The 13,441-nt window shown below is 40.3% G+C and overlaps 1 protein-coding gene across 6 annotated transcripts in view; it reads left to right on the top strand.

Moving 5' to 3' along the window:
• Positions 1–13,441, top strand: part of ampd2b (adenosine monophosphate deaminase 2b) — a 30,575-nt gene that overhangs the window by 7,082 nt on the left and 10,052 nt on the right. For 2 of the 6 annotated variants that reach the window (XM_036136967.1, XM_021320494.2), the window contains 4 exons: positions 12,696–12,820; positions 12,906–13,036; positions 13,140–13,208; positions 13,290–13,392. In XM_036136967.1, coding sequence (XP_035992860.1) covers positions 12,696–12,820; positions 12,906–13,036; positions 13,140–13,208; positions 13,290–13,392 — 428 coding nt within the window. Of the gene's footprint in view, positions 1–3,436; positions 3,604–3,737; positions 3,879–12,695; positions 12,821–12,905; positions 13,037–13,139; positions 13,209–13,289; positions 13,393–13,441 lie in introns of those variants that run through there. The other 4 variants (XM_036136975.1, XM_036136972.1, XM_021320496.2 and 1 more) reach the window with 4 other exon arrangements.

The raw sequence follows: 13,441 nt of genomic DNA, 5'->3' as shown, positions 1-13,441 counted from the left end.
GTTTCTTTTAGTTTAAAGTCATGAACTGATGATTTAACCTTTTTCTGCAGGGGATTTTGTATGGACCCCGTTCTAGTGGAGAGGAGTTGATATTAAATAGAACCCTAACCCTAGAACCTAAAAAAAAGCCAAGGACAGCAAATCTTTCCGGTCAGGAAAGTCCAAACCAAAACTTTCCAACACCAATAAATCATTTTAATGATGATCTGATGAAGGCAATAATTGAAGGCACATGGGATTTTTGATCCCTGAACCAAAAAAAAAAAAAAAACAAAGAAACAAAAAAAAAAAAGAAAGTAGCTCTTTGCATAAAGTTCTTATGGTCTCTCCATGCACCACTAGGTTCTCTTCTGCAACCAAGAACATGGATGGTAGCCTAAATGGTCTCTCTAATTTACCCTTAGGGGTGACTGTGTGTGTGCATGGGTGTTTGTTTGCCCTCTGTGTCTTTTTGTTGTCCTGTGATGGATTAGTGACCAGTCCATGGTGCACCCTGCCTTTCATATAAGATAAGTGGGTATAAACAAACAATTGATGAAAGTATGGAAAATGACTTGCACAAAAAATATAATATGCCAAATTTAAAGTTTCGTCGCAGCTCCTTTTACAGCAACAACAATCAAGCTCCACTATCTCAGCTTTGAAGACAGCAGTCCTCTGCATTTTTCAGATTCTTCCAAAGCCTGTCCATGGGATGAAGATCTGCACTCTTAGACAGCCATTGAGGAATAGACCCATATTTTTAGGCCATGTTTTAGTGCCATAAGCTCTATGTTTTAGACCATTAACCTGATGGAGGATCAATGAGATGCGACTGAAGCCTAGCTTTCCGATGCTGGGTGGTGTCAGAATGTCTCACACCAGCAGACTGAGAACCCGATATTCAACCCAGACACGGTGTTGCCTTTGAAAGATTTATTGATGAAGAGGAACCTAACACTTGGTGCAGGCAGGAAAACCTCTGCTGGAGAAAGCCGAGGAGCCAGGCGAAAAGCTGGCTGCTCACCGCAGCAGATAGGTAGGATGGCAGAGGCTAGGATCAGAGAGGCGTGGGTCACACACAGGCGGGCAGAGATAAGCACACAGATCTGTTATGCTTGGCGTAGTTTGTCCAGAATCTCAGTATAGATGTCCAACAGGGATTTGGCAAGGCCGGAAAACCCGTGACACTTGGTCATGGTCAGAACCTTTTTATCAAGAAAGGAAAACCGCAGGACGTCTACTAACACGAGACTATTTGGCACCGCCTGTCTGCTGCAGTCCTGTATATAAAGGCAGATGGACAGGTGAAGGAGATGAGCTCGGTTGCTGTGTGGCTGAGAAGTAGTCAGGCCGCTGTGGTGAATGATCCTTATGGCTGCCTGGAGAGGAGGATTGGCAGGAATCATTCAGATAGGCCAGAATCACAGCACCATGTTGCTGCACACAGAGTCTATGTTCCCCAAAACCAAACCAAGCGTTCTCCATTGTTGCACAAAACTTACAATTTTCTTTTTTCTTTAAAAGTGTCCTTTTTATGTTGTGACTTACAAAAACACCGCAGTTTCTACCTCTTAACAAAATTAAAGAGATTATAAATGATCTGCAAATTCCTTGTGTCACTCCTCAGCAGTGAGATCTCTGAACATGGCCGGCTATAGCGAGCTGCAAAGCTTCCTTTTTAGACATGTGGGGGAAACAACAGAAATGTGCATAGACTTTAGAAAAAGGTCTACGATCATTTATTGGGTTACAATCAATAATTAAACCATTGAGCTGGGGCAACAGTATATTTACAGTGGCATGCAAAAGTATTCATACCCCCTGAACTTCTCCACATTTTCTCACATTACAACCACAAACAAAGATATTTTATTGTAATCTTATGTGAAAGACCATAGAAAGTGAAAGACAATTGTGAAGTTGAACGAAAATTATACATGATTTTTTTAACCAATACAAAAAACTGAAAAGGGCATTGTGCAAAAGTATTCAGCCCCCCGGAGTCAATGCTTTGTGGAACCTCCTTTTACTGCAATTACAGGAGCAAGTCTTTTAGGATATGTCTCTACCAGCTTTGCACATCTAGTGGCTGAAGTTTTTGCCCATTCTTCTTTGGCAAACAGCTCAGGTTCTGTCAGATTAGACGGAGAGCGTTTGTGAACGGCAGTTTTCAGATCTTGCGACAGATTCTTGGTTGGTTTGTCCAGTGGACAGATTCTCCCACCTGAGCTGTGGATCTCTGCAGTTCCTCCAGAGTTACCATTGGCCTCTTGGCTGCATCTCTGATCAGTGCTCTCCTTGTTTAGCCTGTAGGTTTAGGTGGACGGCTTGGTCTTGGTAGGTTTATAGTGCCATACTCTTTCCATTTACAGATGATGGATTGAACAGAGCTCTGTGAATTGTTCAAAGCTTGGGAAATCTTTTTATAGCCTAAACCTGCTTTAAACTTCTCCATAACTTTAACCATGACCTGTCTGATGTGTTCCTTAGACTTCATGATGCTGTTTTCTCCCTAATATTCTCTTAACCAACCTCTGAGGCCGTCACAGAGCCGCTGTCTTTGTACTGAGATTAGATTAGACACAGGTGGACTCTATTCAGTCATTAGCAATCATCAGACAACTTCTCAAGGAAATCGGTTGCACTCAGAGAAAATAGGGCTGAATATTTTTGCACATCACATTTTGAGTTTTTTATTTGTAAAAAACAAAATGTAAATCATATATGATTTACTTTCTACTTCACTTTGTGTTGGTCTTTCTCATAAGATTTCAATAATACATAATTATGTTTGTGGTTGTAATATGACAAAATGTGGAAAAGTTCAACGGGTATGAATACTTTTGCAAGCCACCGTAGTGCTAAAATCATCCTGGGTGACAGCAGTCATCCTTTATGCGGATAGTTTTTCCTGTTACCTTCAGGTAGAAGGTACCTACCTGATGCTACGCTATAGGATAAACAGACTGGAAAAATCTTTTATTTCTGCGGCTGTCAGCTTGGTGAACTTAGCAATATGAGAACAAACTCAGACATTTTATTTCTTTAATGCTGCGGTAGTGTACTTGCTTTTATGTGACTGTTATCTGCACAACAAATTGCCCCTCTGGGATAATAAAGCTAACCCTGAACCTTGAGGAGATTCTAGCCTGTTCACATACTGAGCCCGTTTTTTCCCACTCAAACTTCTTCTATTGATCAGTTCAGAAAAGACAATGAGATGTCAAACCTTCCAGCTGAGACAGCAGGCACACATGACACAAGCATCCCAAACACATGGTCCCTTCAGCAAAACACAGCACAGTCGACTGAGCGGACAAGACGAGGGGTGCTGCGCCTGCAATTCAACCCCGGAGAGTCTGTGTTTTCTGCTGAAGCGCTTCGTCTCCCCCCCTGCCTCCTCATCCTCCTGTGGTACAGTCCAGATGGAAGTCAGAGGCTTTTAAATGAGGAAGATCAGCTCCAGAGGCAGCTAGCGCAGCGACAGCTGGCCTGAACCAGGAGGCAGACAGAGCAGAGGGGGGCTGTGTGGGGGAGTTCATGGATCTGCCGGACCTGCTCTGTGTATGTATGACAGGCACAGATTATGGATGGCAGCAGAGATGACTGATGGTTGACTCTGTGAGTGCTTTGATGTACAGGCACATATGTGAGCGGCTGTGTTTGCAGTTTTTGACTTGGGAGTGTTTTTTTTTTCCTGTTTCTTTCCATCCCTCCCTGGCTCCCATCATGCTTACCCCGTGCTGAAAGAACAGCAGTCGCCATCCTCTGCCATTTGCTCTTTGGCATGCTCCATCTCCCAGCCAGGACAGTGTCTCTTTCCCCTCCTTCCCTCTGTCTGTCGGTCCTCCCTTGGCTCTGCTAGCTGCTGGTTAAAGCTGGCTCTCAGGAGACAGGTATGCTCCGCTACCCTCATCCATCTTTACAAACCAAAAAAAAGCCCAAAAACCCTCTCCTTTATTCCTCTCCTTCTTTCTCAGTCACCGCCACTCTCCTCTCCTCTGCCTGTCCTCTGATAGCTTTGTGTAACAGCCCGGAGCAGTGCTGTCTTTAGAGTGCTGAAGAGAGATCGTGCTGATGGATCGCCCCACAAACTTGCATCCTCGTGCATTTCCAGAGTGGGTAAAAAAAGGTGCAAGTGTGCACAAAGATGAAGCCCAGATGGATAATTCCTGCAGCTCGCTGAAGCTGTGGGGTTGTAAAACAGATCAGCACCCGGGCTTTTAATGTTTTAAGTTTCCACAGGGAAGGCTGAGGAGCAGAAGAAGAAAGGACGTTGTTCTTATAACAGGTCTGACCTGTGGGCATCCGCCTACTGCTTATGTAGAGATAGAAACCGTCTTAGAAAGAAACAAGAGTTTCAGGGTTGTCAGATGGAAGCTGAGCCATGAGGAAAACAGGTTTTTAAACGTTGCTAAGTTGTCATAATTTGCAGTTCTACCATTATTGTAAGTAGCTAAAATTCACCAGTTTCTCATTGGATTTTGTTGGATCTGCTTAGTTATTAAAGATCACAGCTGATGCAGAAGTTGCAGCGACAGCATTCAGTAATTTGACCATTTTCCTGGGAAGCTTTTTTAGACTTAGACTTAGACTTAGACAAACTTTATTGTCATTTTGTATGCACAGAGTGCGTACAGAACGAAATATCATTTGCATACAGCTTTTTTAAATGCGACACAGTAATCAGAAATAAACCAAATTCTGCTTTGGTTTTTCAAACAAACCTCTTCTACTGCTTTGTTTGTCTCCGATGTCCCAAAGAAATCCTGCTTCTGTGAGAATATTGCAGGTCTTACTGTGAGACGTTTACAACAGAGGATATGAGTCACAGCCATTAGTGTACATTTAAAAGCTCAATGGACGCAGGTAGACTATTGTGGCTGAGTGACCTGTTTGATGGGGAAACCAGAGAGGTTGAGGGAAGATGTTGGATTTTATTCAGGCTGAACATTTATTCTGATAAGTAGGAGAGTAGGAGCTCTGAGTTAGAAGGTACACTATTTCCAGACATGGATAAGGAATAAAATATGCTGATCTCAAAGTGTTGAAAGTTGCTTTTTAAACCTCAAACATTTAGTCCTTTGGCTTTTAAGATCATACAACTTTCTACCTGTCCGCATTTGATTTTCACAGGAGTCAGGAATCATCCAATGAAATGCACACTGGTCACTCAATTAGACACACCTTGTCTTCAGAACTGCTTTATTTGTTTGTATAATAGATTCAACCAGCTATTGGAAACATATCTCAGAGATTTTGGTCCATGTTCACGTAACAGCGTCCCACAGTTGCTGCAGATTTGTTGGCTCCACAACCATTGAGTGAATTTCTCATTCCACCGCATCCCAAAGATGCTCATTTGGATTGAGTTCTGGTCTCTGTGGAGTTCATCGAGATACAGAGAATACAATGGCTTTGCAACATGTTGCCATATGCTACGGGAAGTACCCTTTAGAAGATGGGTACACTGTAACTGGATAGAAATGGTCAGCAACAACACTCAAGCTGCCTGTGGTAATTTAATGTTGCCCAATTAGCAACAGTAAAGTGGACCGTAAAAACATCCACCACATGATTATACAGCTACCAGTCTGAACTGTCAATACAAAGTGGGATGGATCCACGCTTTGATGTTGTTTATGCCAAATTTGAACCCTACCGTCTGAATACAGCAGAAATTGAGACTCACAGGACCAGACGTTGCTTTTCGAATACGCTACTGTCTGATTTTGGTGAGCGTGCATAAATGGCATCTTCAGCTTCGTGTTCTTAGCTGACAAGGAGCGGCACTTGGTGTGACTTTCTGCTGCTGTAGCCCATCTGCTGATAGGTTCAACCTACTGTGCTTTGAGAAAAGAAATGTCAGCACTTTTTACAACCAGCTGCTGTAATGAGTCCATCATCTCACTGGATATTTATCTATTTTCTCTACACCTGAGAGATTTTTGTGTGCAAACCGTAGCAGACACAAACAGCGAGTGCACAGTGAACGTCATTTAAATCCCCTGTCTCCCCCCATTCTGATCCTCTATTCCAGCTTCATTAAGCTGTATTTGCATGGCTACGTAAATGCACTGATTGGGAGATTCAAAGTGCATGTTAAAACCGAATTGAACAGGTGCACCTAATAAAGGACCCTGGTGAGTTTACATCTGCAGCTTTTCTCTCTGCCGTCTCCACCCTATTGATCCTTCTTTTGACTCAATAGACGTGGAACAACAGGTGACGTCTTTTATTCAATATGTCTTGGATCCGGTACGGTTGAAAAGCAGTTTTACTCGTTTTGGAGGAGAACCCTGGTCAGTGAAACCTTCATGCGGCCACATTACTTCCCAGGGAAACACTGAGGTCTTTCATTTCAGAGCAGTTTGCCCTCCGACCGTGAGGGGATGAGTCATTACATAACCAAAAACGCTACTGATCCAAATATAGCAGCCATTAGGGGCTTAGCTTCAGGTCTGAAAGTGCTGGCTGGGCTTGGCCTTACTGTGGCCCATTGTGGATGTCACATCCTGGCCTGCACACCAGTGTCGGCTGTCATCAAAGCTGTTTAATAAGCACGAAACTGACAGCAGAAGTAATGACTGGCTGAAGTTGCACTGTACAGATGTGCCAGATCTTATAAACACAATGGCATATATCTGTAGCTTGTAGAGTGCAGTTTAACATGCTTTTATTGATTTTATTCCAGCATAAATTGTTTTTTTTTTTCTTAAATGTAACCACTGATTCAAAAAGCAAGTGTTTTTCTTTTAGTTATTATTTTTTCTTAGAATGTGTGTCATCAGGTAAAGGAACTTAAAATAAAAAGTATGCCTTTGGTTAAATCTGTGACAGAATTTCACTTTTGAAAAGGGCTTTTTGGTTCTGGTTCTTAGGAGCAGATGTTTTGAATTTTTCAGATATTTCTTTGCTTAAACACATCTGACTGAATTATCTCTCCAGCAGGTGAAGATTGGGAATGTGTTTGGAATCAGAAATGAGTGACGTTACTTTAGGTATTAATAAGGCATACATAAATAAAAATATGAGGTATGAGTTGGTTTGGTAAACAAAAATAGTGTTGATATACCTCAAGATTTGATCATTGAGATTTTGATGGGAGGCCATTAGGATCCCACATCTGACAGGAAAATCTTGCCCACTTTTATTTACAACAATTTTACTAATCTTTCAGATTGTGAGGACATCTCTTGTCAACGACCCTCTTCAGGTTACCACACACATTTTCTATCAAATTATTCCAGCTAATACTTTTGTTTTCTTCAGGTTAATTTATTATTTTATTGATTTGGATATAGGTGAATATGGATTAAAGTTTTCAGCCTAAGCTGATTGGCACATGGGCCCATCCTTCATGTCATCCAGCTTCACAAAACCCCCAGTTTTTTCTAATAAAAGTAACCAAAGACCATGACAACATTCTTCACTGTGAGTATGGTGTTATTGTGGTGATGATTATTGTGGTTTATGGGCCAAATATACTTTTTGGAATTGTAGCTGGACTTTTTCTGGCTTTCTTTATGTGATCTGTGGCGACTATTTACAAATTTAATATAGCTGTAAACATGTTATATAGCCCTTGATCCATTGTTTATACTCACTTATAAATGTAGGGTCACCATTGTGCAGTTATATAGCCAGGAAAGCAAAAATTGGCAAAAAAAAATTAATAAATCAGAACCAAAAAGTATTCACTGAGGATCAAATTCGGGATCTCCTGCACTGTGAGAAATGTTTCCTGCCCTCTAAGCTACTAAGATGCTACATATTGTTGCACCAGGGCTGTAGTATTAGTTAAGACTACTAATGCACACAAACATCTAATACAAAATGATGGGACTTTTTTCTGGGCACTGGGGTATGAATGTTTTTTTTTAACAATGGCCCAAATCTTTAACATTAAAATAGCTTCAGGGACGGACGGACTCATGGTAAATGTGTTACGACATATTTCTGCTCGCTGCTTAGACTTTTCCTGAATAGATTGGAAATTTCTGCGCAGGAGAACTCCGTGTTTCTCTCGTTGTTCCTCAGAGTCTCAGATCCAGTCTATGTTTTGACATTGTGGCCATGTGGTCCCAGCTAACTTGTTCTCTGTGTTGAGTGGGATGTGTTGATTGGACAGTGCTAGGCAGAGTGTGATACAAATGTGTGGTGGGTTGAGGGCTGGCCAATTAGTTTTCAGTAACCATTCCTTCTGCACCTCCAAGCTTTTTTTAGTCTTAATAGAGAGTTTATCCGTCCAGTTATCTAGTTATCCGTCGTATCTCCTCGGTAGCTTTTCTACAAAGGCTGTTCGATAAGTCACGCTGTATCATATTGTGCATCCTCTCTGACCTCTTTCTGAACATGGTCTATAAATATCGAGGGACATGAGCCCCACTGACATTCTACCATGCATGCCATGAAATATTCAACACGATGATGAATATTTCAGTGAAAGGTGCATAGTTCCAAGCTAAAGATGGATATCTGTCAAAAAATACACCCATAGTGAGGAGATACACCACCCATGGTGAGGATATTCAGTCTTTTAATAGTAAAATAGTTACTTTTCCTTTTTTTAAATGCATCCACTCACTTCCATCCTTGTCGCAAGGATCTTTTGAGGGCCTCCTCATCTGTCCAAGACAGCTGAGTCTGCGTGAGACAGGACGTAGCGGCGCAGCAATTGCCTGTTCCTTTGTGCTGATGGGTTCTTTACCTGAATGCTTCATTGTGTATGAAGGTGCAAACATCTAATTAGCTTGACTGCACTATCAGAACCCACTGAGTGGACTGTTTTGCTCCATCCTAAGTGGAGTAACGTTGCAGAAAATGCAACGTGCAGGTTAGATCGGAGCTTTTTCCACAATATTAATTTTAATGTTTGGTTCCAGATTTATTAATATTATAAAAACCTACAGTGTCACTACTAAGAGATTTGACGGGCACAGGAAGCCCACGCGCTGTTTGTGGTAGCTAACAGTTTAAGCTGAATAAATTAAAGGATAACGACAGCATGTGTTCAACGTCTAGGTTTTAGAAAAACAGCCCAGGTCAAGATCTGGCCATCAAATGGTTGAGACGGCAAAAGGTTTCTAATCTTTGACCAACCTGCTCAGGTGAGAACTAGTCTCATCATATTTACAACCTTTTTTTTATGTGTGTGTTGAGGCTTGCGGCTCACTATAATTGTGTTTGTTTCCATGCCCAAAATTTAGGAAAAAATAAATAAAAGCAAACATTTGAAAGTCAAGAAAGCAAACATTAATGTTATTTATGAAACAACAACATATGTAATTTGTCATTTCAATCAGGTAAATTTCCTGAAAACATGAAAATTGCCAAAGTTATTCCACTTTATAAATCTGGGGACAGACACCATTTTACAAATTATAGGCCTGTTTCTCTACTTCCACAGTTTTCTAAAATTTTGGAGAAATTGTTTGTGAGTAGATTAGATTCATTTATTAATAAACATAAACTGCTTTCTGAAAGTCAATATGGATTCAGATCACAAAGATCTACAGCAATGGCAGTCATTGAATTGATAGAGGAAGTCACCAGCGCCTTAGATAATAAGAAATCTGCAGTCGGTGTATTTATTGATCTCAAAAAAGCTTTTGACACAATAAATCATGAAATATTAATTAATAAATTGGAGCGCTATGGCATCCGGGGAGTAGCCCTGCATTGGATGAAAAGTTATTTAAGTAACAGGCAACAATTTGTGCAAATGGGTGACTGCCAGTCATCGTGCTCGGACATTGTTTGTGGTGTCCCCCAGGGGTCAGTATTGGGGCCAAAATTGTTTATTCTATATATAAATGACATCTGCAAAGTTTCAAAAATACTTAAGTTTGTTTTGTTTGCAGATGATACTAATATTTTTTGTACAGGTGATAATTTGGATCAGCTTGTAGTTGATATCAACTTAGAGTTACGTCACCTTAAGGTATGGTTTGATATTAACAAATTATCATTAAATTTGGTTAAAACCAAGTTTATATTGTTTGGAAACTGCAAAAGCAAAACAAATGTACATATCCTAATAGACAATAAGACAGTAGAGAGAGTAAAGGAAATTAAATTTTTGGGAGTAATGATAGACGATAGGATTTGCTGGAAACCTCATATAAAATACATTCAAACAAAAATATCTAGAAGTATTGCTGTTCTCAGCAAAGCAAAACATTTTCTAAATTATGCTGCTCTTTATGTTCTGTATTGCTCACTTATCTTACCTTACTTGAGTTACTGTGTGGACATATGGGGTAACACCTACAAAACCTCACTGCGGCCATTATGCACGTTACAAAAAAGGGCCATCAGAATGATTCACAAGGCAGGATTCCATGACCATACTAACACACTATTTATAAAGTCCTGCCTCCTCAAACTCCCCGATCTGGTAGAATTTCAAACAGCTCAGCTGATGTACAAAGCTAGAAATAAACAACTACCGGATAATATTCAAAAGCTGTTCACTGATAGAGAGGGGGGATATGACTTCAGGGAAAATCTTAACTTCAGAATTTTGAGGGTTCGAACCACCATGAAGAGAAAGTGCCTTTCAGTCTGTGGTGTAAAGGTCTGGAATAAACTCCAGAAAGAGCTGAAGCAATGTCCATCCATGAGCCTGTTTAAAAAAAGGCTTAAACTGATGTTTTTCAACAGGTATTGTAATGAGGAGAGATGAATGATATATCTGAGCACTGTGTATGTGTGTGTATGTTGATATGCATGTGTGCATTTATGTGTATGTATGTAGATGCATATATTTATATGTGTATATGCATATATTCATATATGTATATGTGTATAAATATAATTGTTTATATTTTTTGTGAATTTTGGATCAATACATTGTTGGTTAATAGGAAGGTACTTTAAGCGAAATTAGAGGGAGTAGGGGTATGAAAAATAAGTTTTACTTCTTCATACCCCTTTTCAGACAACTTTCTTTAATCACTAATCAATGTCAGAAATCAGGGTAAATATACCTGATATATTTTATTTATAGGAAAATTTTGTTTATCTCATCTCTATTTATGTTCAAATGATTTAATTGAACTGGAACAGAAAATTTAATTTAATGTTTATCAATTACTTTTTTATGTAGTGCTTGGTTGAAGAATTTCCTAAATTGATTATTTTTTATTATTATGTGGTACTTTCTGAAATTGATTTATTTAATATTTGTTAAATGTGTGTTAAATTTGTTAAATTGTCTGAAATAAATTCATTCATTCATTCATTCATTCATTCAACTAACTCAGGCATCAATGGATGAGTGTCTTTGGGGTCTCCCAAGACAAGAAATCTCTCCAGCTTAAATGTTGCTGTCCTTCTAAAGCAAAGAGAAACACTTTTCCTGCTTAAGGTCAGTTGGAATACCAAAACTATTTATATTTGATAAATGCGCGAATAATGAGGGAGGGATTTTTTTTCCTTTATCCTCTTCAAATTATGACGTATTTTCTTACGAAGCGTTGTGTTGATAGCTAAATGTTGTTAGCTTCTGACAACAGTATTTTGGTCCATTTCTCCAACAGAACTGATGTAATTGGCCATTTTGAGGACCCAGTTTAGTCAGAGTTTTAAGCTGATATCCTGAAAGATTGCTTCAACATCTCTACATAAAGTATTACTATTTTCCTAATGATGTCATCAGTTTTCTGACATCCTGTAGGAAAACATGAACTCATCCTGTTGCTGCCACTCGCCATATGTCACAGATGGTATGGCGTTCTGGAGCCTTTGGGCTTCCCTGTGTTTCCTCCAACAACAATCGTGGTCATCATGGCAAAACACTTCATTTTTAGCATTAATAAACCACAGAGCAGGTCTCCAAAAATCCAGGTGGCCGAGGTCCCTGAGTGTATAAATAAACTGATCCGGCTTTTAATTTAGCTTTTTGGCACAATGGCTTCTGCATCACTGAGTGGCCTTTCAGCCCAGTTTGGTACACGACTTGTCTCAGTGTGGATGATGACACTCTTACCGGCTTCAGCAAGCATCTTCACAAGCTTTTTTAGCTTTTGTTCTGGAGTTAAGTCACACATTTTGCACCAAAACACATTCTTGTCTGAGACACACAAACATTTTCCTGAACTGAATGATGGCTGGACATGGTGTTTTAATTTTTATATAATTGTTTGAACAAGAGAACGTAGCTTGTTCAGGCATCTGGGATTTGTACCCATGGATGAAACAGGTCCTCATTTCACTTCCTGATATCTTGGCTTATTTATTTTAGATTTTTCCATGATGTTACACAAGCAAGCAGTGCATCTTAGGCGTTGCCTTAAAATACATTTACAAGTGTGCCGTCATTTAATGCAAATACTGTTTGTTGACCAAAAAGAAGCTTGATGGTCATTCCCAAATTGTTCAAAAACAGTCATTTTAATGCACATAACTTTAAAAACATTTTTAAGTTATTTAAAAAGATCCTTCCCTCATTGTTCTACCATTTTGCAAACAGAAATACTTTTGGTAATCCGTAGTGAGCTAAAACAGGAAAGGATTAGTCGGATTAAATATCGAACAATGAGGGGGAAAAACGCAACGTCAAAATAAAAAGTCTCTCTATCTGTAAATATTTGGCTTCAGTTGTGTGTTAAAACAAAGGAGCATACATAAAAACATGTTTCAAAGTTGTGCCGAATCTATACAGCAAAAACATTTCTTTTATGCTACTTTGTTTCCCTGTTTATCTGCAGTTGAATTTCGTGGTCCTCGCCGCCTCCTCACTTCCCAGCATTCCCTACCTGGGATCCCAGTGGCCCTGAAACAATCCATCGACCTGCGCACCTCCATGGACGGAAAATACAAGGAGATCGCTGAGGTCTGAACCCTCCCATGGAGCTACACTAACTTTGACATATTCCTTTTAAACTAACATCTCATCTTGTTTCTGAAACTGCGCGAAGGAGCTGTTCTCCCGCAGCCTGGCGGAGAGTGAGATGCGGAGCGCTCCCTATGAGTTTCCTGAGGATAGCCCCATCGAACAGCTGGAGGAGAAGCGCCACCGCCTCGAGCGGCAAATTAGCCAGGATGTCAAGTAAGTGACATAGATCAATCAAGTGCGCCATGAACGCAGCGACACAGGCGGCTATGTTTGCAAAGCGAAGATCCCAAAGTTATTTCAGCTCCTCTGTCCTCAGGTTCGAACCTGACATCCTCCTCCGAGCCAAACAGGAGTTCATGAAGACGGACAGCGCCACAGACCTGGAGTGAGTCGGCTAAGATTTTATTATTAATTGAATATTGTTACCATTAGACAAACTTTCATAGCTTTGTGGATCCGTTGACAGATTCATGAAGGAGCAGAGCCAGGTTCCTAATCAGCAGGAGAGAGCTACGGTCCCAGAGAGGGAGTACCAGAGAGTCAGTATTTCTGGAGAGGAGAAATGTGGGGTGAGTTGGTGAAGTCGATGCTTTAAAATAAGACTTTCTGTGTTCCTTC

This window comes from Fundulus heteroclitus, chromosome 1 (genome assembly GCF_011125445.2).
Source record: "Fundulus heteroclitus isolate FHET01 chromosome 1, MU-UCD_Fhet_4.1, whole genome shotgun sequence".
Lineage (NCBI taxonomy): Eukaryota > Metazoa > Chordata > Actinopteri > Cyprinodontiformes > Fundulidae > Fundulus > Fundulus heteroclitus.
The sequence above is the reverse complement of the archived record's forward strand: the minus strand, read 5'-3'. Positions and strand labels throughout refer to the sequence as shown.